A 26333-nucleotide genomic window follows, 5' to 3' on the forward strand; every position below is an offset into this window, starting at 1 on the left:
TTCTTTGACAAATCAGAGTGTCTGCGTGTTTGCATCACACACTTTATGAAGTACGAAGTATGGTAAAAAATGTGCGTAGTAAGCTTAAAGAAGAGTGTCGGACATTTCGGAAATAAGTTTTCAACTAGATACAGTCTACATCTGTGGGGGGCCAACGAATAAAACGCAACAACATCCGGCAGAAAACGAATGCATCCCGCTCACTCCTGATAGATTCGAACGCCACCCTTGCCCCAGCTCTGCATCACCGCCTGTCCAGAATTTGTAGGTTGCGTGAATGCCACTTCACCTTCTCTCGGATCGAGCTTGCAACCGTGCACGAACGTAGCGACAGCAGCATCTAGTAGGCTTGTAGCGATACCTAGTCTGCGGTGTGCCGAAGGGACAAAGAGACGGGGGATGCCCATCGGGGTAGGAAGAGGGGTTGGATGACAGAATAGACCTGTAGAGGTGTCGATTGCGACTAGGGTTGCTGTGGGTGGTGGAACCGTTGCGTCGTTTGATGTGGTCTCGGGGACCGTTGATGACGACGAAGACGACGGAGTAGTATTCGATGGGGGAGAAATGGCCATTGCGGTGGAGATGTGTTGGGCGATCACGCAGCCTACGATCTTTTCGCGCGCGACAGAAGATGGGGAAGGAAGAAGGAATAGATAAAGTTTGCAGTCGCGGAGTGTTGACGGAGATAGGGGCGGCGAAGACAGTGTAAGGCGAATAGTCTCGAGCAATGTGGCAAGCTGCAGCATGAAAGGCACATGTCAAAACGATGCAGTGTAGTATGTTACGAAGGGAAAAATATACCTTGGAGCCAATCTTTCCTCCAACATCAGCCTTCACGGCCACGATCCTCCCCTTTGCACCGTTCTTGAGCTTAACGGAGGAAGCAACCTCTGTCGCCCCGGCTTTCGTGAATTCCTTCTCCTCATCCCTTCCCCACTCCATCCCACGCTGCACTCGTGTGCAATGCGACTTGTGGAGAGCTTCATCGTCCGGGGCTCCCTTCGTGTAGGTCAGATCGCAGAGTTCGCAGGTACGAAGGACGGAGGTGTCAAGGCTGAAATGGAGCTGAGTGAGCGCATTGCGGTTCTTCTTTTTCTTCTCTGACTGTTTGCTCTTGACGGGATTTGCTTTGGCCTTGGTCTTAGCAGAGACCTTGGGCTTGGCTACCGACTTTGAGTTGTATGGAAAGTATACTGAGATTGGAGATGATAGAGTGTATCGCGCCCGCTTAGGAGGTGGTGTATTTGGTGCTGACGGGTGGTCTGTGAGAGGTCTCTTGCGTGGGGGTGTGCTTGGTTGGGAAGACGGTGGTGGAGATGAAGAAAGTCGAGACGGAGATGATGAAGGCTGCAAAGATCTGTTAGATCGCGAGCTGTAAGTACGGCGGACGGCCATGGTTGTAGGGAGCAAGTGGGATGAAGGAAGGATGTCGCGGAATGGCGGAAGCTGCTTTTATAAGCCGCCGGAAAGGGCAATCAACGCGGACTCGACGCGACGCGACGTTTGGCGCTGTTGACAGCTATTGACGCGCTGCATTGGGTCACGTGCCAGAGTGTCTGGCGCTCAGTTGCGGCGCAACTGGGCGCTTAATTCCTCGCCACCTTGAGGGCTGCATCCTCAGCGCTCAGGCCTCACTTACCAACAGTCTGCGGACTCGTCTTTTCACACCATCTCCAACTAACAGACCACATAATGTCCGAGCACCGTTCAGTTCTTGCCAAGGCACAATTTGGACTGCTGTGTTGCCAGATAGCCGCTAATGCGTGCGTCACGAGTTCTTTCTCTCGCCACATCAGTTTGACATACGAACTAGCTTATCGATGTCTCCTCTACAGTCTCTTCGCAGGAGGCATCTATGTCTTTCCTATTCTGGCACCAGCTCTTGCAGAACATCTCAAACTCACCCAGCCACAGCTTACCTCCATTGTGCTTGCGTATGTAAACGATGTGCCCGTCTCACCGGGGACCTCCGGCTGATGGACTTCATGGTCACATTCAAGTGGCATGATAGGACAATATCCCTTCGCCGCGGTAGTTGGCAAGATAACTGATCGCTACGGCCCATGGGCCTGCTCTCTTGGAGCAGCTGTTCTCTTTACGCTTGGTTTCGGGCTGTTTGCCTTCGAAGTCTCCACTGTACCGGAGAATATCAGAACGGCGTCTCCATCGTCTGCCCGCCGACTTACAGTATTTTTTCTGCTAAATGGCCTTGGGACCGTCTTCTCGTGAGCGTAGGCTCTATCTGGCCGCACAGATCAATCCTGAATTTTTTTCTCAACCAAACAGCTATTTTTCGTCTCTGTTTGCCGCCTCAGAAGCGTTTCCGACGCACCCTGGCTTCGCGTCCGGATTTAGCATGTGCATTTTTGGCCTTTCCCCACTGTTCCTCTCCCTCATCGCCTCCACCTTCTTCACAAATGCCCATTCTGGTCTCAATGTTACCAACTTTCTCACCTTCCTGGCCGTAATAACCGGCTTGGTTTACGTCCTAGGCGCTTTTATCCTTCGCGCGCTCCCACCCAACACTTCCGACCCTCTACCCACTCCATCCGAGCCTGTTGTGCCCTCTACCTCCCATGAAGACCCAGAGCCTTCAGATTCGGCTGATGAGCGTGCACCTCTACTCCCTAACAAGACAACGGACGACCCGGCTGAACCTCATTCCAAGAAACTGGATGCTCAAGACGGCTCAGCCTTCACTCTCGTCAAAGACCCCCATTTCTGGCTTCTGGCCGTCTTCTCTCTCCTCATCTTGGGCGCCGTAAGTCACTCCTCGCTTCCCTTCACAGTCAATGAATCGTACCACGCGATCTAACGGCACATTTGATCTTGATGCATGCAACAGTGTGAGATGGTGATCTCTAATATTGGAACCATCGTATTATCTCTTCCTCCTTCTTCGCCCTCTATTGAAAACGTAACGGCGGTCGACAAGTCTACCGACGCCGCGACGTCTAATCAGGTCCGGTTCCTCTCCGTTGCCAACACGGTGTCCAGACTTCTGTCTGGACCCCTAGCAGACTTCACATCGCCCGTGTTATCCTACCTTCCCAGTGGCGTAGCTTCAGTGCCGCGAAAGCACTTCATTAGCCGTGTGGCGTTTCTTACAGGGGCGAGCCTCCTACTGATCATCTCGTTCACCTTACTCGAGACGATCATTAGGACTAGAGAGGGACTTTGGGTGCTCAGGTAACTTTCAGGCTCTTTCACAATCATGAAGGTTTCCGTCGGACATTGCCGCAAACCTCATGAATTTTGGAACTTTTTATCGCTGATCATCGGTTCATTCGTTTCCAGCATCGGGGTTGGGACAGCATACGGCATCGTGTTCACCGTTCTGTAAGTCACGCAGCACCTCGTACACCCTCTCCCTAACAAAGACTTCATTTCTCACCCACGTTTTCTCATATATTTATTTCTGACGTCCCCTCATACGCTACCATAAAAACTCTCCCAAAACCGGATATCGTCTCTTGACCTCGCCATACACCGGCCATTCTGTACTATTGACAATTTTGGAACAGACCGAGCATACTCTCCTCCATCTGGGGTCCCGCGAATGTCGGACGTAATTTTGGGTTGATATCGTACGCTCCCTTCTTCGGGACCACGTTCTTCTCGTACCTCTATGCCTTCGTGTCAGCGTCTCACAGACTCCAGGGAGACGGAGAAGGAGAAGGAAACGGGAGTGGTGGAAGTAGCGGCGAAGGCGATGGGGTGTGTGTAGGCGTCGACTGCTGGAGGCTGACGTTTTGGATCTGTGTGGGCGCTGCGTTGGTCTCGTTTTTGCAGAGCCTCGTATTATGGAGGCGTTGGAAAGGCCGTGTATAATTTAAGAAATCCCTCAAGCGTTCTCCGATTTCCCTTGTCGGGCAGTTTTTCTACACACTAGTGAGATGACTAGGTAGAATTCCAGAAATATCGTACAGGTATTCATTCTTGTCTTCAGCAGCAATGCACTATTACTATAGTTGGCATTTGTCTTTGAAAACGCAGCGATGTTCACGAGGGAGCTCTTGTCATAATTAATATCTTTGCCTCGAATAGCATTCCAGTCTACAATTATGCTTTCGACACATTCCTATAATCAGTAATTGCGTAGCGCCGGTTTGTGCTCCGCACGCAACAGCCTGCGGCAGCTCGAACTTTCTTTTGAATTTACACAATTTTGTCCTCCAAGATGAACTTCCTCAGGTTCTTGAACATAAGAAGAAGCGCTCGGCAAAGCGACGGCAGGCTAAATGATGTAATTCTGCCGACATGAGGCCGGCCACGCTAGAGGGGAGCGTTGAGATGTGTGAGACGCTCTTTCAATCCGACTCCTCGACGTCCCAGCACTTCGAATTCCTGCGGCTTAGTGGTATTCTTGCGGACTATACTACCTCTAACGCCACAATCAATCTCCGAGGCTTCTTGCCCTCCTCCCTCGCCTTTTCGGAAGTGGGCTCTCTCAGTATAGCCAACCCAACCAACTCCATTCTAGACTGTGTCTCCGCCGCGTCATCCCGTTACTGCCCTTAGTTTGCCCTGGCCCTGTTCTGGCTCTAGCTCGTCCAGTATCCTTGACCACTATTCTGAGCAAGAAGAACCTTCATCGGTCTCTATTGACTTGCCGTAATAGTTGGCCCATAATCCCAGCCTCGCCGATTTCAAGTTCTTCTGCAACACGCCCCCTCGAGGTCTCCCACCAGGGCGCACTGCATATCCGATCGAGACGAAGGGTGAGATATATACCTCTATTTCAAGCGCTTCTGTCCCCCTCCACCCACAAAGGTCACTCTCATCCCTCTCGTTTGGCTCTTACATAAACTTTACTCCCCACATCTCACATCTCACATCTGCGCTTTGCGCATCTCACGATGAGGGGCTCTTATTTTGAGCCAGTCATCGGCAGTCATTTCCTACTCCTCGCGATCAGGCTCAAGCTCACGCAAATTTTGCCAGGCTCACTCTGCCCGATCCCCGATTCCACTGAAGCCTGAGCTCGAAGTTCTTCTCAGACCCGAGTCGAGAGAGGCCCTATCCCTATCCTCGTTCTAGTCTATTCTCATCCTCGACTTCGCAAGTTCGAATTCGCACTTGACTTTGCACCAGTGCCCATACCACATACCGCACACACAAAACAACAACTAAATAAGGAGCGAGAACGATGTCAGCTCCGAAGCGCGATCCGACAGTAACTCTTCAACAGAGAGCATGTGCGTTGCTCCTTCATGGTTCGGCGGCCGCTGTTATGGCCTACGGCTGGTTCAGCATGCATGGGACACCGCTGGATGATTGGATTAATAGCCAGAAAGGGGGGCATTTTCAGTTTTTGACGATTCAAGGGTGAGTTTGAGTCTGAATCAGGTCACGGACATCTGTTCCATGGGTTTAGGCCGCAATTGCTTTTTTGGAAGCGCGAGAAATGAACTCGAGTTCTTAGTGATCCTTGAGTGGCGCAGACTCTATACAAGTGGAGCTGACCGATAGTTTCTGTTTTGCCTGGATAGGTTGATGGTGGCATGGGCTACTACCGTGATTAGTATTGGATGTGACCTTGTTCCTTCCTTTACCGGTACGTCTAATTTGCGTTCGATTCGAGCCCATTGGACGAGTAAGCTAACATTTGGCGCCACACCAGCTTTGAAGACGGTCAAACGAACATTGTTCATGATAGCAATGCCCGTACGCTGCATCCTATCCTCTAACATCCACCTCCGAGACTGACGAGATATTTCTCGTCCACCGCTCGATGATATTCCATAGCTCTCTATCGTGATCTCCACAATTTACTGGTCACTCTACCTCTTCGCCCCCGGCCTCATCCTCCAAACCGTCCCCTCCGAAGGCGAACCCTCCTCGTCCGACTTCACCCCCGAGCCCTTCCGCCTGCGGCTGTCTACCGACCTCGCTCTGCACGCCATTCCCGCGATATCGATGTTCGCAGATTTCAAGCTGTTTGAGCAGAAATACAGTGCGAGGGACGCTAGGCTCGGCGCTCCGTTGATGGCGCTCGGGGCGGCGCTGTGGTACGGGTGTTGGGTGGAATGGTTGGCTACGTATAACGGGATCTGTGAGTCCTCGTTTATCACCATGACTCCTTTTGAGCCTGTGTCTATCTAGAAAACGAAGGGATACGCGGATGAGACTAATTTGTGTTGTGTTATCTTTTTGGTAGTCCCATATCCGTTCTTGACCGAGAACCCATTCCCAATCCGTGTGGCCATCTACGCTGGAGCGACGTCTATCGCCCTCGTCTCTTTCTGGGTTATCAATGCGCTTCATACTCGTCCGTGGTTGGGTTCTTCAAGTCCATACCCACTGCAGGCGAATGGCGCCAAGGCCAAGTCGACTTGAGCATTCGGTGCTCCTGCCGTAGAGTTCTAACGTACACGACGCCCTGGTGTAGGTAGTGGGGAGGAATACGATATGTGTCCTAGGTGGTAGGACTTATGGCAAAATCTGGATCAAGACTTGTGTGTCATCCGGGGGAGAGGTTGTGTATTATAATTAGAAGTATTAGGGCATATATGTAGCGATGTAAACTCAACCCGTCGGCCAATCAGGAAGCGAGCTCTCGCGGTGGCTCCAACGTTTTGAACCGCTACATATATACCCTAATGGTAGGATGTGCATAATTTATCGGACGAACGATACCATGGACCCCGACATATTATTGCCATTTATTTAATTTCTAACTCCATACAGAAATTCAGAACTGCATGCAGTCCACCCGAAACTATGTGTCGGGTGGCGAGCTTTCGTGAGGCACACGGTGACATGCAACTCTCGAGCGTTCAACCCCTGTTCACTCAGACGTCCTCGTTGACCTTTCCATGACTTGGAACTACTAGAAAGCCGCCGTGATCAGGTATTTCCCTACTTACAATAAGGTCAAGCCATCCATGTGAGCAATCAACGTTTCAACGCTCCAAACCGAGTCCAATGACGGTAGTACCAACATGATTGTGATGCCTACAGTCCACCCTCCCCTTCCCAAGTCCCCATCCCTAACATGCCCACCACCCAACACCCCTATATCACCAAACTACAACAAACAACAATGACTCTCTCTACGTAGACTCGTTCAAATGTACATGATAGACGATAAAGAAAGAAAAAAGTGTTCTTCAGAAAACTAATATGTATGTAGGTACGAAGGCGAAAGGAGAAAGTGCAAGGGGGGTGTTCCATTTACATTTTTGAGATGAAGCTCTGACTCTGATGTGTGCAGAAAGGACGGAAGGAAGATGATACAGTGGAATAATCTTTTTTGTGAAGTCGAGGTATGAGGGGGAGATGTGGAATGGGACTGTGAAAGTGAAGTATGTCCGGGAGGTATAGGTATAGTACAACAGAGGATCTAAAAGTGACGGTGCAAAGAAACAGATGATGACGTGGACGACTGCCATCGTGTGGAAAGAAAAGAGAAAGAGAAAGGAATAAGAAACCGAGGACGATGAGGTGCTGCACCGCGCTAGAGCCAACGCGTATGCGATGGCCCAGTTGAACACGCAACGCGTAAAAAAATCTGAGAAGAGGACGAGGCTGGCATGAAGGTGGGTGCACAGCGACACCCCCGGCATCCGTATCCCTCCTTCACTCGCCCGTCGCACTTACTCAAAAGCCAACGCCGCGACCTCACCCTCCGCGCCATTATTCGCACCATCCGCGTATATCAGCTTCCTGCTCCGTTCCAAACTTCCAGAGAGGATAGTCCCGGCTCCGGTGATAGCGACCATGACGATGACCCACAGATATCCGCCACAGATATTAGAGTCGAGGGAGAAGGCGAAGACTGAACTATCGGATTTAAACGATACAGATGTCAGCAAATTGGGATTATGGATGTAAACGGTAGTGAAGAAGGATCAAAGGCTGAGATGGGATAAAGAGGTATGCATACCTGGCAAGAGCGGGGGCGAACGCTCTGGCGAAACACATCGAGAACTGGACGATACCGTTCGTCACTCCGAGACATCCCTTGGGTGCACCTTGCTTGACGAGAATCATGCTAATTCTAAGCCCCAAAAAAATCGAACAAAAAAGACAAGTCAGTACCCAGTAAGACCAGTGAAGGACCTTCAAATCCAAGGGGTTCACGGGCGTGGAGTAAGTTAGCAAAGGCGGAAGATGACATACGAATACGCAAGACACGCAGCCCTCGTGAAGGCCAGCACCGCCGCGACGCCACACCACACCAACGCCTGCACCTTCTTATCCACCGCCTCGAACCCAAGCAAGAGCAGTTCGTTCGCGTCGACCTCCTCTACGGCTTGCGCGAGGCCCGCACGAGCGATAAGGTTGACGAAAGGCATGGCGAGGAAGCCCCAGGGCCAGAGCCTCATGCAGGTGTTGTAGACACGGATGAGGTCGCAGCGAGCGAGGATGATGGGCGTGATGAAGATTTGGAGGAGGATAGCGACGAAGCCGGAGACGGCGAGGCTGTAGCCGATTTGGTCTGCCTGAATATACGCGAAAAGTATGGAGGAAGTGTTAGTCGGTAAGTGGACAGTGTCTGTATGAGGAGAGTAGGGCGTGTGAACGTACAGTGAATGCGAGACCACCGAGTTGGATAGGGGTATAGCAGAAAAGGACAAAAGTTACATCGAATGCGGTGGATGCGAATGCGAGGAAAAGACCAGAGGTGCTCATAACGCGGATGGTGGGAATTGACAATAACGTCCTGACACATGGAGGTTCAGCCTTCGAGCAATCAGCAGTGGTAGTAGCCGGCGAAGCAGGTGTCTCCTCGAAGAGCGACGGGGACTTTTCAGACTTTTGGCGCTTGCTCGGTAAGGTCTATAGTGAATGGCGTTAAGTTAGCGACGATACTTTTCGAACAAATCGAAGAACAGAAGAGCGGGGATCAAAGTCGGGACCGCAAACTCACCTCTTGGAGAAAGAGATAACCAAATACCACACCTGTTACAGAGACGGTGGCCGCGACAAAGCCAGGAAGGAAATAAGGATACATGCGGAGGAACTCGTTATTCGCCAAGCTGGGAAACTTGGCGGCAGGGTTCGAGAGTGCGCCACCCAACAACGGTCTAGAAACACGAACAAGCTTAACCTCGAGATCAGACGCAGAAGAACAAGGTAGATTCGGCGAACCCGATGATAGCGCCAGCGGGCCAAGTGAGGCCATATATCGGGAAGGCGATGGCTTGATTCGTCGAGTCAGTCAGCTCTCCCAAGACGGAGGAGATGACGGCGGCATTGCCGGAGGCGAGTCCAGCTGCGGTCGAGTGTGGTAAGTCAGGCCGTCTCGATTCCGGGCGGAGCATCGTAGGAGGGACTGACCAAGGCAACGGGCAAGAATCACGCCTGCGAGACTTTTTGACAGGCCAAAGAAGAGAGAGGCGATGGACATCCCCAAGATGCCCGCTGCCATACGGGATGAGCGGATGAGCGAATGGGCGTGCTGAACATGGCGACAATTGAAAACTAACCCAGGATGACGGGCTTGCGCCCAATGACATCTAAAAAAAAATGAGCATATGAATGAAGCATGGAACGGGCGAAGGTGCGTACCGGAGAGACGAGCCCACTGGTAGATTGAACAGAGTTGGGCCACAGCGAAAGCGCTTTCAACTACACCACTATAGAAACCAATGCGAGACGGGTCGTCCGTGACGTGCATTCCCGCAAGCATTTGATTGACATAGGGAAAGATATGAGTGAAATTGATGGGTTCGGCAGTGCGCACAAGACAGAGGCACGCGAGCTGAGCGTAAGGAAGCGGCGTAGGAGTTTTAGGGGTATTTTTGGTCGACTGAGATTCGAGAGAAGGAGTCTGTTCGTGGTTCAAAAGAGTGGAAGTTTCGTCATGAGAGTGCGTGTTGCAGGTTGGCTGCGAGACATGACTCGGGTCTGTATAATTGTTCGTTGACATAGACATAGATACGGCGGAGAAAGGTAGACTGGGGAGGAGAGGGTGAGCGGACAGCGTTGCAGCAGCGGCTAGAAGGGTTCGAATAGCATGTGTGCCGTTTATATGGGCGAACGGAAATTGAACGAGATCAATATGATAAGTTACCGATGGGAATACAGTTACTTCCGTTACGTCCGCTCGAGAGATTTGTACGTCTCGAATGGCGGCTACAGAAGGAGTTCGATTTACAAGCTTTAGCATCAACGCTCATGCACGCTCAGAGCACGAGCTGCTCCGGTCGCTGAGGCTAGGTCAAGTTGGCCGAATTGCAGCCTGCATTTCTCTCTAAGGAGGACGTTGAACGGCAAAACTTTCATCAATGCACAGCTCGACGATTGAGAGGACGAGACCCAGTGTCTAACCATCAGTGAGGGCGATATGGACGTAAACGAAGAGAGGCGTAGAAAGTCGGTTGAGAACGTCTAAAGACAAAGAGAACGATTCGATGGGCCACACCGGACCGGTGCCACGAGGAACAGGGACCGGCTCGCCCGGGCGTCGTCCAACGGAACGTTGACCACGACGACGACAGTGATCTCAACGACTTGTACGCTACCTGCTCTACTACACTCACGCTCTCCACGACATCATGCACACCGCCGCACACGACAATCTTGTTCTTGCTGCCCCGCGCCCAGTGCGCATCGCCACGTTCTCTCACATGCACACCAGTCCCATCCGTCAGCACATCCGTCTCGCCTCTGTCCCCGTCCCAGACAACAACAGCTCTGAGGAGCAAGGCCGCATCTCCGCATCTCCTCGCGCTGTATCTCCACGGTATGCTGCTCTCTGACTAAATAATGAACTCATATCTGACCCCTGTGACTAGGCCCAGTCTCTCGTCAGAAGCTCTCGAGGAATTTCTGTCTATCCTCCGCTTCCCTCCCCAGTCCCCTACCCTCCGTGCCCGCCGTCACCCTAGCCACAACCTGGCCTTTGCTCACGACCGCTCTCATTCTCTCTCTGCGAAGCCTCTTGAACGCCTCGAAAATATCCCCATACTATCTCCCGCCTTCGGTGAGGATGCCCGTTCTCCTGGTAAACAGATCGGGGCGCGCATCACTAGCCCCTCCCTCCGCCCTCCTCGTGAAGAGGATGAGGAGAACCGGGTGACACCTCCCCCTTCATTCCGCGTATGGGCGAACGGCCCACTTGGTACGTATTTTTTGTCATTTATGCTTTCATTCAATGACTCTTATCTCGTCTCCATCTTACGACTTTTCAGCATCACCTGTCTCCCGCCTTCAAACTCGCAACCCCTTCCAGCGCGACCCATCCTTCGAGAACAAAGGCCCCGGTCTTCTCCTTTTCCCTACCTTGCCGTCTACCTCGCCTGCGCCGCCTGTGTTCCAGTCGGTCAATATCTCTCCGTCTCTAGTCCCTCTTCCGTCTCCGACTCCAAGCGAGTTTGACGTCGACTCACCTTTCTGAGTCCATCACTCCTGTGATACCCATGCCAACTAGCCATGTCCCCATCATTCTCGAATCAGATATTTATCATTAGCTATACCCCGTCATTGCCAGCGAGCTGACGGCCACTGTACGCTTCCGCGTCTTGTACATATCACTACCATTCTATCGTGTCCTATCTCGTCGTCCTTGTTCCTTGTTCGTATCGCTGTCAACAAATGTCCTATCTCTCCATGTTATATCCTCACAGCCATATTTAGCGTAAACCTTTTTTGATGCTCTCCCACATTTTCCCTGTCCTCCTTTTCTCCCTTTCAGGCCGCGATCGCTGTCTTGATCGTCCTTTCGGATTCTGGTGTGCTACCCTGTCTATTTACCCCTAACTATATACTCGCGACCATAGTAATACTCATACACTCCCCTCGGGCTGCTACTTTTTTGGACTACTTATGACGTTTTGTTCCCCTCTCATTCGTATTTCTCTTCCTGCGTTGAGCTCATCCTGTCGCCGTCGTTCTTCCTAGCGTCATTTGTTCTCGCTTCGTATCCGTTCTGTCCGATCCTTATTCGTTGACTGACTGATTGTCTACTTACTATCTCTCTCGCTCGGCGTACTCTAGTTTTGTTTTTATATACATACAACCCTGGATCCTGTGTATCTTTTGATTTTCTTCTTCTTCAACCTTGAACGATTATGATAGCAATGTTACCTTTCTTTTTTCTGGAGTTTGTAGGGGCTGCATCAATATTGTCGTTGTAAGTTTAGACGTCAGAGGTGCCACGTCAGCTTCGCGCCACACAGAGCTCGGCTCATGATCAGGATTTCCCACGCCACCGATACTGTAGTCGGACTTGAACTGCATGGCGCAGGTGAAGTGGACTAAGTGCAGAAGTACTTGCAACGGCAAGAATGTTGGTGTTCGGGTTGTAAAAGCGTCGGAAAAGAAAAATTGTAGATAAGGAGTAGGTCCATCTCAAATACTAGTGTAAGTAACATGCCCCCTGCCTCAAAAACCCACCCTATCCAATCTAGCGGTGACATCCCATACCATAGAGCCAAGACTAAACCACCATCCCTCCTCTGCAGTAAGTCCAAAGCAGAGTCTGACCTTCGCCTCAGAGCTTGGACCTCGGCCCACCCTCGTCCGGATCGGGAAGAGCGTACAGCGCGGTGAGCTCCTTCGCGTACTTATTGAACGCGTCCTTTCGGCGGAGCTTGAGCGTCGGCGTGAGCGTGTTCTCCTCGATCGTGAACGGGTCCATGCTGAGATGGATCCGTTTTGGGATCTCGAAGCTGTTTTAGAGATGAAAGGAGAGTAAGCAAACATACCGAACTTAAGTCGAACGTCCATTGTCCACATTCAAGGGGGAGAAAACTCACCCCTTCAACCCGTTCTTCTTCCCCTCCCTCAACAAATCTGCCAACACGGCCTTCACGACCCTCTCATCGGCACACAACGCCCTCATCGCCTCCACGTCCTTCTCACTCAACCTCGTCCCCGAGATCTTACCCGCGAGCTGCGCGAACGTGATAGGATCGAGGACGACGACGGCGAGGAGGTACGATTTGAGGCCGTCGCCGTGGACGAAGAATTGTTGGACGAGGGGGTGCGTGGAGTAGATGTTCTCGATCTTTTCGAGCGCTACGTATTCGCCTTGTGCGAGCTTCATTATGTTCTATTTGGGTTTTGAGTGTTATGAGGTGAGGACAGAGTCGGAGGAAGATGCATGATTGAAGTGATAGAAACGGACCTTCACGCGGTCGATGATTTTGACACGACCACAATCATCGATCATGGCCACATCGCCCGTATGTACCCATCCCTCCTCATCGACCGTCTCCTTCGTGTTCTTGTCATCTAACCACCACAAAATAATATCGTGTCACATCAGAACGTTTCTTCACAACATAGAGAGGAGAGTGGTCAAGAAAAAACGCACCTTTATAATACTCCCTGAACGAATTCTCGCCCCTACAACACAGCTCGCCGCGCGCGAACGGCTTGTCCTCCGAGGTGTATCCCATAGCAGGCACGTCGAGGAGCTTGACCTCGACGGTGACGGCCGGAGGGCCGGTCGTCCCGCTTGAGGATGGGTCATTATGAATCATGTGCGTGCAGACAGCGGCATTTTCGGTCATTCCGTATCTATTCAAAGTGATTGTTCAGAAAACGTCAGAGTGAGACAATTTGGGGAGAAAAGGATGATATTCGCTGACCCTGCGAGAGAATAACGGGTGAGATGAGTGGTTTAGACTGGATTGCGTGTATTGTATTGTACTGACCTTCTAAAACGTCGCACGCAAATGCGATCTTTAGGAAATCCATAACCTCAGGACTGATCGGCGCCGAGCCACTTGTGAGCAGCTTAATCCTACCACCCAGGACGGCTTGAATCTATAACACCAATTGAACCAGTCAAACCACAATTCTCCCAACCACCGCAGTTCAAGTACTCCAGAGGAAGAAGAAAAGTGCGACCTACCTTCCTAAACACAAGCTTATCCCAGAGTGCATGTGTCGGATCTCCCGTCGTATGCAGCCTCTCCAGTTTCGTCGCCACAGCCTTCCTGAATAACGCGCCCTTCAACCCTGGCACGTCACCCGCTGCCATAGCAGACTGATACACGCGATTGAGAATTCGAGGGACGGAGGGGAAGTAGTTGGGGCGGAGGATTTGCGCGTCTTCGAGGAGGCGGAGGGGATCACCTGTGAAGTATCCGATACAACCGCCAGTGGCGACGACACAGAGCTCATTATTTCGCTAGAAGGATGTTTTCAGTATCTGAATGGCTAAACGGAGTGTGAAGAGACAGCGAGCTAGGACTGACCTCGTAGATGTGAGCTAGCGGGAGGTAGGAGAGAAGGCAGCCACGTTCTGTGATTGTCCAGCCGTAAAGATTGGCTTGTACGCCCATGGCGAGCTGAGAGTGAGTAAGGAGGACGCCTAAATAGACCTTGTTTTGAGCAAGTGTGTAGTTTATGCCTTGGTTGTGATTTCTTACCCTTGGGATTGCTCGTAGTACCCTATGCTCTCCAGGTCAGTCTTTGTGGGAAGTGGCATGAGTGTGGCACCTACGGAGGTATAGCAGATGGACGCTAGCTGATCCTTCGTAGCAGGAATCGGCTCGACAAGATTTGCCTTTCCGTCCTCTTCCACTAGGTAAACCACACCAGAACAAATAACATTCACCGTTCAAGTGATCTGCCAAGATTTCGAAATATCGGCGCGACTCACATTCGTGCAATTCCTTGATCTGAACGTTCTGTGTCTCTCCCCACGAGACCAAGACTTGCTTCTGTTCCGGTAAAAGCTCGTCGATGGCGACTATCATCTTGACTTGAGGTGTCCGGCTTGCTAGCTTGAGCAAGTCAGGAATGTGGTTCGCAGTGGCGAATATAATCGTCAAATGTGCGTGGTTGATGCTGTATGGAATACGATTGTCTGTTTTAGCTACTATGTGAGGGATTGGTGGGAGCATGGACGGATCACGTACATGTACTCTGTTATACACGGAGTTTGTGGTTATGATAGTGTCATTTAGTATCTGCACCTTGACATAGGAAACAAAAAGGAACGCACCGACTGCATCCTTGCCCAGCGTATCATACAAGCTCACCCCAACTTTCTGGTACGCATTCAACGCCCACTCCACAAACTGCCATTCTGTTCCAGCCATCCACAGCCACAAACCGATATTTCAACAAAACACCCCAACGACACAACAGTACCACCAACACACCCACATACGAAACCTAGACGCACCTGGTCGATTCTGACTCCAAATCCCTACCGTGTCATACTCTCCTCCGCCCAAGACTCCGTTTTTGAACAAATGATGCAAGGCGCTCCCAATCTGCCGTCTCCGGATATCAGAGTCCGCGTATGTGTTCCAGACAAAGTGATCTGCGTATTTGAGCGGGTTGGTGGATATAACGGGACGATGGCCGAGACATGTGAGGTCTCTTGACCGCGCAAGTCCAACTTCGAAGATTTCGGTGAGGGTGGTGAGTACGTTTGGAGTCTTGGAGTCGACGAGACCGTAGAGACCTGGAGAGATTGCAACAAACGCCCAACGAGGTATGTAGTTCAGTAAGAGCAGAAGGGTATTTGGAAAGATTGTATTTCACCGTTCCGGTAGTGGCCTGTATTGGTCAACCAACGTTAGCACGGTTATCTCGCATGTGCCACTACCACGCACCAGTCTGTCCGGGTTTCTTCGTGCCAGGTACCTCAACTGCCTGCCTCTTATAATCAATCGTCTCCGGCAAGAGAACAGTCTTATCCACAGAGGAGCTCATCTCAGGCAACCTTTACCTTCAGTCGTAGTATCGAACGGGATGAAATAATAAGGATGCTTTCTGTCCGTGTGGATCAAAGGCAACTGTGGCGCGTCTGATAGCAGTGAGGAGTGATGCGGCTCAGCCTGGGACTCTGGGGCAAAGTCGAACGATAGAAGATGATGGTGGTTACTTGGGGGTGTATTTGTCCGGTAGCCTGGGTTCTTGTGCAGGAGGATGATTATGATTATAAGGAACCCACTTGGTCGGGTGCAAACGAGGGCCGGTGCGAGTGACCAAGCTGGGCATTGTCGCTGCCAGGGCAAGACGCGTTTCGCGTTGGGCATTCGTTTTTCACGTGTGTCTGCATTGATGGGCCTGTGGCCCGGAGGCAGAGACGGCAACAGTGAACGTATGAGGGCACGCGGAATGACAAGAGCGATACAACCTGGCCAGCAGGGCAAACTACTCCTTTCGCAGCGGAACCAAGGCATCTGCTGAACTCAGCACGTGTCCTGGAGGAGTGGTAATGTCTCAACGATCCAACTTGTACTGGTCAGGTGAAACATGTTCGGGAAGAATATATAGCGAGCAGTCAAACATTATACAGAGATACGGCTACGGAATGACAACAGCCTAAGCAAAGAGGTGAACAGAAAGGATGAAAGTCATTACGAGCATGAGGATATGAAACAAGACTGTGGCATCGAATGGATTACAGCGGGAAGAAAGAAGACGGGGAATGTGGGGTAACTTCAAGATTTAGATACAGCATCATCGAATATCGAAAGTCGCAGATACGTGATACAACCAGCAACCTGGTCCATTGTTTGGTCATACAGAGAGATCAGGGGGCATTGAGAACGACCTGCGGATATGGAAGTCAGGAGTCGGTATGCACTGCGCTCGAATGACGCTTAGTTGAATCATACCTTCATGAAGTCTTCGTAATTCACTGTTATCCAGCCGTTGCGGTCCGTGTCCATTCTGTAGGCCGGAGTCAGCCAATTGTACGAAAATTTCATCAAGGACGAACACGCACCGTTGAAACGCCTCCGTCAGAGTCTTTACCGCCACACACGCTCTCACGAAACGGTCAAATGTTATACCAGGAGGAGGTCCGTACCCGGACGAAGGACCGACAGCTAGCGCTCAGTGTCAGCCACGGGTCTGAATGGAAGACAGACGCCACACAAAGGAGCGTACCATATTTCTGCTCGATAAGCGTCAAGATGCTGGGCGATAGGTTATATCCGAAGCTGCGTAATGCCTCGGCAAGCTCATAGCCATCGATAGAGCCTGAACGGTCGCGGTCAAAGTGCTTGAAGACGCCTTGCCAGTCGCTGATGTACTTCCAAAGACCCGCGAATTCTATGTTGGGAAAATGCTGTTGGTCAGATGCTCGGAAACGATGCTGGGCGCCGAGGACGCATACCGTTGAAGCCAATTGTCCCACTACGGTCGGTGTCCTAAATGGGGTGAGACGCCAGATGAGTACGTGTACCCTTGGGAATAGAGGGGACGGACGACTGACGAATATGTTCATGAGCATCTTTACTGTGTCCAAATCGAACTCTGTTTGGCAATATTAGTTCACATCGCCATCGTGCAGACCCAGATCTTCTGGAGAAACAATCGAGACATAACACTTACTTGACCAGTTTCCTGAATATCCCACGAGGCGATTGTTCAGTCAGACAATGAGTCGATAACAAAGTAGATGGACAGCACGCACCGTTCACCAAAGCAGATTGCAGCTCATTCACACTGATTGCCCCAGACCGGTCAGCATCGACAGCAGTGAACCACTGCCAGAGCTGAGGGTCAGCGCCAGCTGGTGGCCCAGCCTGATATCCATATCCATTCGACTGCTGACCATAAATCGGCGGCGCAGGACTCGCTCGATAATGTGAGTGTTGGCTGCTCATCGACTGTCTGTGCCCGCTCGCCGAGACGTAGTTCGGGTTAGAATAATATGCCATGGAGTACGATGTGGTCGATGATGTCGAAGATAACGATGTCGACGATGGAGGTACAAAAGAGAGATGATCCGTTTGAGCGCCGCGAGAGAGTCGATGTCGTTTTGAGTCGGGGAGCCTTTGCGCAGGTACTGGACAGCCATTTTGGCGCCAAGGATAAGGATAGATCAGAGTCAGCGCATGACGTTGCTCTCGGAACGGGTATTTATACCGCGCGCCTAATTGCCCCCGGCTTTCGCCTTCCCCGCACCGGGTGGCATCCGAGCCCTGTGTTTAGCTCCAAGCTACGGAGAAGGATCAACTACTCTGTACTTTATTCACTTGCTTTACCAGCCGTAAAGCTAGCCACTAAGTGAACCTGGACCTTTTCAGTCGCTTTGCAACGCTTTGAGCATACAATCCACCACAAAGCACCTCCGCATTTGGAGAGCTACGGGGCAATGGAGAACGTGAACTTGAACACCGCCATAAAGGCAGTGATTTTTGACGTATGTATAGCATCTTCGTCTATCAAACGGAACACGTTAGCTTTAGACGAGCCTTTCATACCTCGCACAACAAGACGACTAATCGACTCGGGGTTTATCACCTTAGATAGGTGGAGTTGTCCTCAAGAGCCCTCTCATCGCCATCGGCCAGTACGAGAAGGAACACGGAATACCCGACAACTACATAAACTGCTCCATGTACGTATCGGCCGCAGTACGAACTGCGTCGGAATAGAATAAAAGCTTCTCCATCGCTAGAAGGACGGTAACTCATGCCACACGTTCTGCATCCCTCACAGCACAGCTCGCGCGCCACACGGTGCATGGCAGAAATTCGAGCGTGGCGAGATGCCCCTCTTCCCGTTCTACGAAGCCTTCGGAACTGACCTTTCTGACACCATTAACGGCAATAAATGGTACATGGCGTACTGTCGTCGAAGATCCATAGGTGAATCACCTTTCAATGTCCATCCTTCCCATCCTCCCCCACATCCATGCCTAGCAGGACAGCTCGGAAGTCGCACCTTCTAGTCATTTCAGCAATTTTTTCTGTATTCCAGCCGTCAGCGATCTGGATTCGAAAGGTGGGCATCGCTTGACTTACCTCCAACCATTACTCGATAAACCGCAGATTGTCCAACATTGCCGAAGAGCTTGAATATTGATGGACGCGAGGTAAGTCAAACGAGTCAAAATCCCCCACCTCCTCGCCACGGCTTTAAGCAAATACCGTGGCGGTCGGTTGCTCCTTACGGCTGAGATCGACGAAGATTGACTGACTGGCTGACTGACTGGTATGCTTGACCGGCTATCGGTTATCGGTCCCCGTGGACGAAAAAGCTCTTCGGGAAGATGATGCGAGAGAGCACCACCTACGATGAATGTGTACTGGAAGCCATTCGTCGAATCAGAGGTACGTACATACCTGACTCACACAATGGACCGGGGTTCTCTTCGCTCCTACTGTATGATACTCCGTCGACCGCTAGACAGAGACTGATCGATACATCACCAATGTCTACATCGTCGGTGACATTTCATCTATGTGTGGGGTCGATTCATGGCCCTCTATAGAGACAGGAAAATACCGCATCATCGCTCTCACGAACAATTTCTCGAAGACAGACACCTCTATATTGGGAGATCATCCACCACCAGGGAAATATGGTGGGATCAAGGTCACACTGGAGTCAGAGCTCAAGTTTTTGGGATGGACGAATGGGGCGGTGCCCCCGGGTCTCCGAGCCCTATTTGACGACTTTGTAGACTCCAGTGAGATTGGCATGCGGTACGTCCATGGTAATCGACCCTATCATGAGATCCTCGGAGGACTGCTGTGGGGCGCGCTCAGGTACTGACTAGGAGGTGACATTGTATGGTTTAGAAAACCGGAGACGAGATTCTACGCGTACTGTCTGGAGCGAAATAAGATAGCAGCCCACGAGGCCGTGTTTTTGGACGACCTGGGACAGTACGTCGACGGCCCAAACGCCGAACCTTAACATCCGTATCTCCTCATTTGGCTCAACGCATGCAACATTGATGACAATGATAGGAATCTGAAAGCCGCAAAGGACATGGGCATGAAAACCATCCGTAAGTGCCCATGCCAAACGTCTATCCATTCGTGCAACAACGACACGTAAAGCCGTCATCGCTCACTGACACTCCAAAAACGGATTCTCTTTCTTCGTGACCGGACCAACGGACAAAAACGTAACGAATGAAAAACGAAAACGAACAAAGACGTGCCGATTGGAGGATCATTGAACGCGATTAAGGAGTTGGAGCAGGTTCTAGATTTGGACCTCACGAACGGATTCGACCCAAGTCGACAGTCGACATCGAAGTTGTAGATGATGAGACCATGCTTGATGTATAATCCTCGACGGATGATTAGGTTCGAGGAGGGCTGATATCCAGGGGTTGGGCGATCGGACGGCAAAGACGGCAGGATGTGATGGAAGCCTAGATTATATTATGCCATCTAAGTACCTCGAACCTAAAAATCTAGTTTGTAGGTATTGCATGACAGGGAGCATCATAGGATGCTTAGAAGGGCTTGTCACAGGCAGGAGTTTTGTCCTGGTAGTAGCTACCGAGCTGGAAAGGGGGCAGAGTCAAAGTGAAGGGTAAAAAGCCGGTGTCAGGTGGCGTGTTCGGAAGGAGATGGGGAAGGGGGCGACGCACAACTGGAATCTTGACCAGAAAAGTGTTCTTCACTTTCGGCGTTGTTGATAGGAACTGAAACGGGAACAGAAGTGTGAACAAAGGCGTCAGTGAGAGCAACTCGCGTACTTGAAAATGTAGAAAGGACGCACGAAGACAGCGGCGGTTCCAAGACCGACACCCCAAACGCCCAGGCTACTCGTCCATCGCTTGGCCGTCTTCAGTGGAACGCGTCAGCCAGGCACTACGACTACTAGGATACACAGAGCAAAACGTACGCCCAAAGTGAAAGCACCGATTCGTTGAGTGCTGGGAGTAGGCGTGAATACGATGCGGGACATGCTTAGCTCGTTGTGAATTGTTGCAAAGAAGTCGGTTGAGGACGGAACGGAGCCGCCAGAATGGCATCGGGCGGAGTTTCAATTGAATTGTTGTTTTCGCCACATTTTCGTACTCTACTACAGACGCTCATAACTCCTAGAACTTACCACAATTATCTCCACCTTCTGGACCACTAAAGTCTAATCTTCCGAACAACTCCTTCCATTTGATTCTGTTGTCCCTGTTCTTGCAAAAAGCTTGAAGCATGGCGAATCCAAGGCAGCGTCGTAAGACTCGCTCCTCTTCATACAAGCCTGTGAAACATTCCAGTCGGGCAAAGACGCTACTCAAAAAACAACCACGTATGTCTTACTCGAACGATTGCAATCATGTTGATGTTCTGATAGTTCTTTCTCAGCAATCCGTGGTCCAAAAGTTCTTCAGGACGCTTGGGATTCCAAGAAGACAGTCCGACAAAAGTAAGTACTGCTCCCTCTCAATATACTAAACTTTTTCCATGCGTGGATCACGTAGCTGAGTTGGAACTTCGTGTCATCGATCCAATGCTTCCTTTCAGTTATACTGCACTTGGTCTTGCAGCATCGTTCAAACCACAGGCATCCGGAGGAGTAGAAGGTGCGAAGACACGAAAAGGGCTTAATGAAGGCCATGATATCACGACTCCAGAGGAGCCATCTACTTCAACACGGAAAGACACGAAGAAGGGTGTCCCCAAGGGTCATGCTCGCATTATACGTGACTCGGATGGGAACGTCGTGGGAATAGAGGAGGCAGAAGCAGAGGACGAAGAGATGGAGGAGTCGGACTCTGATCAATTAATTGAGGACAAGGCGTCGAGGTTAGATCTAGATACAATGGAGTGGGTTACGATGGGTCGTGAGGCAGGAAAAGAATTGTCTGAAACGACTGTTGTACAAGGTGAGTCTTTCGACCGAATCGGGGTGCTGTCGAGGTCAGATACGGAACATTTCGCTAATCATACGATCTTGCGCTCTGTTTTCTGATGGAACGACGTGGTGGCACCTCCGTATGCAACTCATATTTAGCCTTGGAGGAGACAGTCTCGTCGTTACCCCGGCCGAATCCGCGGTCTGCGTCGTCGAGTGAGAGGACGTACCTTGAGCGGCTGGTTTCAAAGTACGGGCAAGACGTCGACGCCATGGCACGAGATCGCAAACTCAATCCGACTCAGTTTACGGCTGGCCAGTTGGGCAGGGCGATACGGAAGTCCGGGGGGTTTGCAAAGTTCGGTGTCGTTTCATAACTTGTGATATTCGATGTTCAAGGGATTCGGATATGTCAGGGTACTGCAGTCTTCCCCGCATCGATGCTGTGGTTCCGGCGACGTGGTAAGCTCACTGTCACGTTCTGTTGATAAGTGCAAGAAAGCTGTCTTGTGGACGGCGTTTTCTGACCATTATTCTGATGACAGATGCGCGGCATTACCGGTTACTCACTCGAGAAGGCACTCGTCGTAGCTCGTGGTGTGCAAGGTGGAGCGAGAACATGCATCGTACCGTTCTTGGTTCGACGGACTGTACGTGACATGATGTACATGGATAGGTAGCGACATATCCTCATCTTGTCTGACCGTCTATCGGTCAATCGCAAAGACTAATAGGCTCTTCCTTGGGATTCATGCACGACCAATCGAAACATGCACTTCGACGCTGATGATGTCTTACGCGGTGGGCATGCAAGGGCACTTCTGCAACGTCTGTCGCCGCCACCACATGTTCCTTGTAACTTACTGGGAAAGGCCAAGACTAGAAGACCAGTATAGGCCGCATTGTGACCTACAAATGATCGCCATATTCTGGACATGAGAGCGGGGGCTGTGGCCGTTTGGTAAGAGGGAACAGATCGTCCAGAGGGGGAAAGCAAACAACCTTTTGCAACGCCAGACCGTTACCCGACCGCTCGGCGCTGTGTTGCGCCTATGGCGGATCTGGTCGAGAGCACCGTCTTCTTCGAGTAAGCTGATTGCCTTGATGGCCAGTCGCTGCTGAGCGTGACATGAAGCATTCTTTTGCGGCCGTGACTTATATTGCCCACCTCTTCTTCCTCTCTGCTCACTTCTCCATCCCGTCCTTTCAACAATATGCCTCCCTCTCCAACCACAAAATCTTCCTCTTCCTCAGATGGCCCTTACCCATCTGCCCCACATCGACGGTCTTCAGGTCAATCGCGACGCGTCTCAGGCACGGAGTCTTCCCCTGTCCATCGATCCTCTCCACGGACTTCAGGACAGCCCAAGGGCGGCAGAGTCCAGTTTTCTGCGTGTGGTGGTACGTTCTTGGATGCATATTCTTTACCTAGCGAACACTAACGATCTACGTAGCTTGTCGCATGCGCAGGTACTGTCGTGGATCCTTTCTTCATCCTCTGCCCGTACTTACTTGAATTGCAGAGTCCGGTGTGACCTCAAAGATCTGCCCGTGTCTAAAAATGGCCACCAGTCTCAGTGTTCTAACTGCAAGGAAAGAGACTTGAAGTGCATGTACGTTGTTCTCGCCGTTCATGTTGCTCGCCTTTCTTACTGTCCACACCATCTCGACAGTGATGAGTTTGCCGAAGTCAAAGCTGTCAAGCTCCTCCGCCGTGGTCGCAGGCTCCAACAAGTCGAGTAAGCCGCCTGGATCACATCATTTCTCACGTTTCTATGAAAGCTAAAAAAAGACGCCACTCAGAGCTATATTCGGTAAAAACGCCGAGGACGACAATGATCTATTTCAGCCTCCGTCAACCTCGCCCGATGCCATCCCCAAACTTACGACACAGTTCTTTTCGTCAGAATTTTTCCGTATCTTCTGCATTCAATGTACGCCGATTTGGTCTTGCTGTGCATGTGTCCCTCTCCGTCATCTGATTCGCGCTTTGCCAGACCCTATCATTATCCCCGCTGAGTTCTGTCAGCGATATATTGAATTTATCAATGGAAGGTCTGGCTCCCTTACGATCGGCGGCCAACTCGTTGCCATCCTCCTTGTCGTATGGGCAGCCAGCTTCGGCGTTGACGAGTACGGTGTGGACAACACCCAGCACGGAGACCGTCCCAATCTTCGCGAACGTAAGCAAAACATCAACGAGATGGTCAGCGAGCTATTGGTGCTGTTTGACATCCACGGAGTGATGCGCAAACCCAGCTGGGATGGCGTTCGTGCACTCCTTCTGCTGCTTCCTCTAACGGAGGGTAAGTCTCTCATTTGAATTGTGAGGCGCCAGTGACGTAAACTCACTCACCGTCTCTGGTCTGATGTAGATGTCCAAAATCTAACGGAACGAATGGTTAGTCTACGTGCTCCTCGGCCGCGATCCCTGTCTCATACGTTTACTCTATCAGGTCATGCATGAGACCGCCATGAGCCAGGTGTCGGCTTTGATACGTATGACTTCGGTCCCGCATGCAATCACCGGTCGCGGAAAAGACGTCGACATTCTCTTCCAAGCACGGATATTTTGGCATGCGTATACCACAGAGGGTATCGCTAACGGCCTATATGGTGGCCGCTTAGTTCTGTAAGTTCTCTAGTGCTATACGACTAATAACCCCGTTGAACTTCGTTGTACAGTACCGAGGACGATCTCGCTTCGTTCCAGAAAACGTTACCTTCCCTGGACATCGGTAACTTGACGCAGCCCTCCGTCTCCCTTGGTGTACATTACCGTCTGGCGTCGATTCCTCTCAAGCTCGCATCGGCCTGCCGTAATCTACATCAGTGCCTGACTGGACCAGAAGCCCAGCGCCGGCACAGCATCGACGAGGGCAGAATCCGCAATCTGTGGGACACCCTGGAACAATGCTCCAAGGATTTGGACGAGTTACGCCATCTGGCCAATCTGGGGATGGTCAAGGAAGAGGATGTCACGCAGTATGCCGATGCATGGCAGGCGAGTGCCTCCTCTCAATTTAATAACGCTATAGATTAACTTAGATCGGACAACTATTCAGATACGCATCTTTGAGTGCTGTAAGTTAATGCAACCATTCCTAGGCTCCTGTGCTGATTAGCGGTCTCGTTTCTACAGACTACAACATTCGTGATACTCTTAAGCAACGTGCATTCTCCGATACCAACAGGGACTTTGAAACCAGTGTCTTGGGATCGTCGCTCACTTCGGACATCACTTTGCGTCTGTTTCAAGTGGCGACGAATCGCTGTCACCAATCGCTCAAGTCCATCATGCACATCATTCGCGGCCAGATCGACAAACCGTTCTTCGACTATATGGCCCCCCTTGTCCGCGACGGAACTTTCTTCGCCGGCCATCTTCTCGCTAAGGAGGTAGGAGCCACAGAGGACGTCGGACTCTGCATCAGAGCCCTTGGCCGGATGCGATGGGCATTTTCCAAACGTGAGGAAAAGGAGGCGACTTTGGAAATGGTCCACAAAGCACGAGCGACGGGAACGTCCCAACATGCGCAGGTTTCCTCGAACACTTTGACAGGCAGCTCATTCGACGCTTTCTTCAAATCGTTCGGACAGTCTTACGCTGGTGACTCTCATCGGGCGTTGCCTCCCCCCATTTCGATTCCTGGCTCTGCTTCTGGTCGTGTGGGCGACAGCTCCAGTGCCCCTAGCACCGCTAGCACCGACTACAGTAACTGGACTTCTCCTCCCATCTCCTCCGCCTCTTCCGTTCGCTCCATTCATGACGATATCCTATCCTCATCTTCTCTCACTGGTTCCAGTTCGCCCTCGGACTTTCTCACTCCCACCCGTTCACCGCAGTTCCTTTCCGGGCCAGGGCTGTCTCCCGCGACCTTCCACCACCACATCACTCCCCGGTCGTCGAACGAGTCGCTTGCTTCACCGCACAGTGCGGTGTCCTCTTCAGGCACTCATTTTCCGCTCACAAAAGTCACCGAGATGTCGTTCACGCCTCGCGTCGGTTCTTCCGCCCATGGATCTTCAGGAATATCATTCAACCCCCCGCCACCCAGTGTTTCGCCCACCACGTTGGCCCAAAATCCCTTACAGGACTCGATGCGCAATTATCAGATGGACACAATATCTCCATCAGCTTACTTCGATCTACGCGGAGTTTCGTTCCCATCCCCAACGCCCAATGGACTCATCGCCTCTGATAGTTCGGAGGATCAACACTTTGCAAGCTTCTTCTCGTAAATCCGCTTCGTATCTCTTCCTCTTTTCGTATCTCTCCTCCCTTTCACGAATCGCTCCGTCTTGCTCTCGCTCTCTGGACTGCTTTCCTCGTTCACGTGAACAATGCATCGGCAACATATCTTGCTTTCGTCTTTCTTGCATAAGTTATTCTTCAGTTCGTAATTCACTATGGTTCTTCGTCTAATCGCATTGTTAGTCTCTCGCAACAAGTAATCGCTGTGCTCTCCATTTGTTTTCCTTTGCCCGCGTTCACGGAGAGGAGACCGTTGTTTGCTTTCTTGTGGATCTCGTGGCTCTTGCATTCTGCATCGTGTTGTTCTGTTATATTTCTACAAACCCTTTCCATAGCTCGGACTTATAGTAGCGGTCGTGGCGGACTATTCGATCTGAAGAAATACGTACCATACGAATGTAAAGCTCACTGTAATCAACCATATCCATCTTGCACCTTCTTTCTCTCAACTCAAATCTCTTCGTGCTCATGAATAATTGACAGCAGCCACTGACAGCTCAAAGTTGATACAGGGCCAGTATGATCCACCATTCATAATTTCCGATCCCCAAGCTACGTTCGCGGAGATGAAGCTGACTCCAAGCGGATCGCTCTTAGCCTGAGTGCG

General features: G+C 51.2%; 11 protein-coding genes across 11 annotated transcripts; 6 read left to right on the forward strand and 5 right to left on the reverse strand.

Moving 5' to 3' along the window:
• Positions 1–149: 149 nt before the first annotated feature.
• On the reverse strand, positions 150–1395 carry STEHIDRAFT_137691 (uncharacterized protein; the record flags this gene model as incomplete). The annotated part of the gene is made up of 2 exons (XM_007301124.1): positions 150–737; positions 802–1395. The coding sequence occupies 2 exons, from the start codon at positions 1393–1395 to the stop codon at positions 201–203; spliced, it is 1131 nt and encodes a 376-aa protein (XP_007301186.1). The 3' UTR covers positions 150–200.
• A 296-nt stretch (positions 1396–1691) lies between these two features.
• STEHIDRAFT_92997 (MFS general substrate transporter) lies at positions 1692–3938 on the forward strand (the record flags this gene model as incomplete). The annotated part of the gene is made up of 7 exons (XM_007301125.1): positions 1692–1763; positions 1836–1934; positions 2001–2225; positions 2287–2761; positions 2846–3189; positions 3298–3339; positions 3525–3938. Coding segments are annotated over 7 exons (1564 nt in total), but the record flags the coding sequence as incomplete, so codon positions are not given.
• A 1211-nt stretch (positions 3939–5149) lies between these two features.
• Positions 5150–6339, forward strand: STEHIDRAFT_154026 (uncharacterized protein; the record flags this gene model as incomplete). The annotated part of the gene is made up of 5 exons (XM_007301126.1): positions 5150–5328; positions 5493–5557; positions 5624–5667; positions 5749–6055; positions 6161–6339. 5 exons carry the CDS (start codon positions 5150–5152, stop codon positions 6337–6339), a joined length of 774 nt encoding a protein of 257 aa, XP_007301188.1.
• A 1259-nt stretch (positions 6340–7598) lies between these two features.
• On the reverse strand, positions 7599–9877 carry STEHIDRAFT_51449 (MFS general substrate transporter; the record flags this gene model as incomplete). The annotated part of the gene is made up of 10 exons (XM_007300408.1): positions 7599–7785; positions 7889–8002; positions 8125–8210; positions 8256–8443; positions 8529–8784; positions 8876–9032; positions 9097–9220; positions 9286–9369; positions 9435–9464; positions 9517–9877. The coding sequence occupies 10 exons, from the start codon at positions 9875–9877 to the stop codon at positions 7599–7601; spliced, it is 1587 nt and encodes a 528-aa protein (XP_007300470.1).
• A 570-nt stretch (positions 9878–10447) lies between these two features.
• Positions 10448–11949, forward strand: STEHIDRAFT_145325 (uncharacterized protein). The gene is made up of 3 exons (XM_007301127.1): positions 10448–10693; positions 10746–11071; positions 11142–11949. Exons 1-3 carry the CDS (start codon positions 10506–10508, stop codon positions 11345–11347), a joined length of 720 nt encoding a protein of 239 aa, XP_007301189.1. The 5' UTR covers positions 10448–10505; the 3' UTR covers positions 11348–11949.
• A 493-nt stretch (positions 11950–12442) lies between these two features.
• Positions 12443–15627, reverse strand: STEHIDRAFT_50601 (acetyl-CoA synthetase-like protein; the record flags this gene model as incomplete). Its single annotated transcript, XM_007300331.1, has 14 exons — positions 12443–12620; positions 12708–13003; positions 13079–13185; positions 13268–13473; positions 13607–13722; positions 13811–14089; positions 14157–14272; positions 14331–14352; positions 14405–14484; positions 14564–14770; positions 14909–14992; positions 15092–15376; positions 15457–15471; positions 15528–15627. 14 exons carry the CDS (start codon positions 15625–15627, stop codon positions 12443–12445), a joined length of 2091 nt encoding a protein of 696 aa, XP_007300393.1.
• A 905-nt stretch (positions 15628–16532) lies between these two features.
• Positions 16533–17588, reverse strand: STEHIDRAFT_129046 (EF-hand; the record flags this gene model as incomplete). Its single annotated transcript, XM_007301128.1, has 6 exons — positions 16533–16593; positions 16649–16751; positions 16813–16977; positions 17042–17075; positions 17141–17181; positions 17342–17588. 6 exons carry the CDS (start codon positions 17586–17588, stop codon positions 16533–16535), a joined length of 651 nt encoding a protein of 216 aa, XP_007301190.1.
• Positions 17589–17996: 408 nt separating this feature from the next.
• Positions 17997–19929, forward strand: STEHIDRAFT_93007 (HAD-like protein; the record flags this gene model as incomplete). The annotated part of the gene is made up of 9 exons (XM_007301129.1): positions 17997–18073; positions 18180–18271; positions 18373–18521; positions 18705–18748; positions 18914–18986; positions 19148–19361; positions 19458–19544; positions 19629–19669; positions 19820–19929. Exons 1-9 carry the CDS (start codon positions 18026–18028, stop codon positions 19927–19929), a joined length of 858 nt encoding a protein of 285 aa, XP_007301191.1. The 5' UTR covers positions 17997–18025.
• A 105-nt stretch (positions 19930–20034) lies between these two features.
• On the reverse strand, positions 20035–20606 carry STEHIDRAFT_145327 (uncharacterized protein). The gene is made up of 4 exons (XM_007301130.1): positions 20521–20606; positions 20395–20460; positions 20264–20317; positions 20035–20176 (listed from the first exon to the last, which is right to left on the reverse strand). The coding sequence occupies exons 1-4, from the start codon at positions 20581–20583 to the stop codon at positions 20126–20128; spliced, it is 234 nt and encodes a 77-aa protein (XP_007301192.1). The 5' UTR covers positions 20584–20606; the 3' UTR covers positions 20035–20125.
• A 222-nt stretch (positions 20607–20828) lies between these two features.
• On the forward strand, positions 20829–21848 carry STEHIDRAFT_51875 (uncharacterized protein; the record flags this gene model as incomplete). The annotated part of the gene is made up of 4 exons (XM_007300436.1): positions 20829–20925; positions 20982–21042; positions 21141–21495; positions 21639–21848. 4 exons carry the CDS (start codon positions 20829–20831, stop codon positions 21846–21848), a joined length of 723 nt encoding a protein of 240 aa, XP_007300498.1.
• Positions 21849–22685: 837 nt separating this feature from the next.
• STEHIDRAFT_93014 (uncharacterized protein) lies at positions 22686–26138 on the forward strand (the record flags this gene model as incomplete). Its single annotated transcript, XM_007301131.1, has 11 exons — positions 22686–22872; positions 22926–22946; positions 22997–23084; positions 23145–23210; positions 23275–23405; positions 23469–23777; positions 23847–23872; positions 23928–24103; positions 24157–24475; positions 24537–24555; positions 24614–26138. The coding sequence occupies 11 exons, from the start codon at positions 22686–22688 to the stop codon at positions 25711–25713; spliced, it is 2442 nt and encodes an 813-aa protein (XP_007301193.1). The 3' UTR covers positions 25714–26138.
• Between the last annotated feature and the right edge of the window lie 195 nt (positions 26139–26333).

Source organism: Stereum hirsutum, assembly GCF_000264905.1.
Source record: "Stereum hirsutum FP-91666 SS1 unplaced genomic scaffold STEHIscaffold_3, whole genome shotgun sequence".
NCBI classification, from domain to species: domain Eukaryota; kingdom Fungi; phylum Basidiomycota; class Agaricomycetes; order Russulales; family Stereaceae; genus Stereum; species Stereum hirsutum.

Bases quoted from the DNA above. Each gene is read 5' to 3' on its own strand.
- STEHIDRAFT_145327 (XM_007301130.1), bottom strand. From the start codon at position 20,583: ATGTCCCGCATCGTATTCACGCCTACTCCCAGCACTCAACGAATCGGT. The intron at 20,318-20,394 runs GTGCGTCCTTTC...TTCCCGTTTCAG, and splicing joins TTGGAACCGCCGCTGTCTTC to TTCCTATCAACAACGCCGAA. The intron at 20,177-20,263 runs GTGCGTCGCCCC...CCCCCTTTCCAG, and splicing joins TTCTGGTCAAGATTCCAGTT to CTCGGTAGCTACTACCAGGA.
- STEHIDRAFT_145325 (XM_007301127.1), top strand. From the start codon at position 10,506: ATGCACACCGCCGCACACGACAATCTTGTTCTTGCTGCCCCGCGCCCA. The intron at 10,694-10,745 runs GTATGCTGCTCT...CCCTGTGACTAG, and splicing joins CCTCGCGCTGTATCTCCACG to GCCCAGTCTCTCGTCAGAAG. The intron at 11,072-11,141 runs GTACGTATTTTT...ACGACTTTTCAG, and splicing joins ATGGGCGAACGGCCCACTTG to CATCACCTGTCTCCCGCCTT.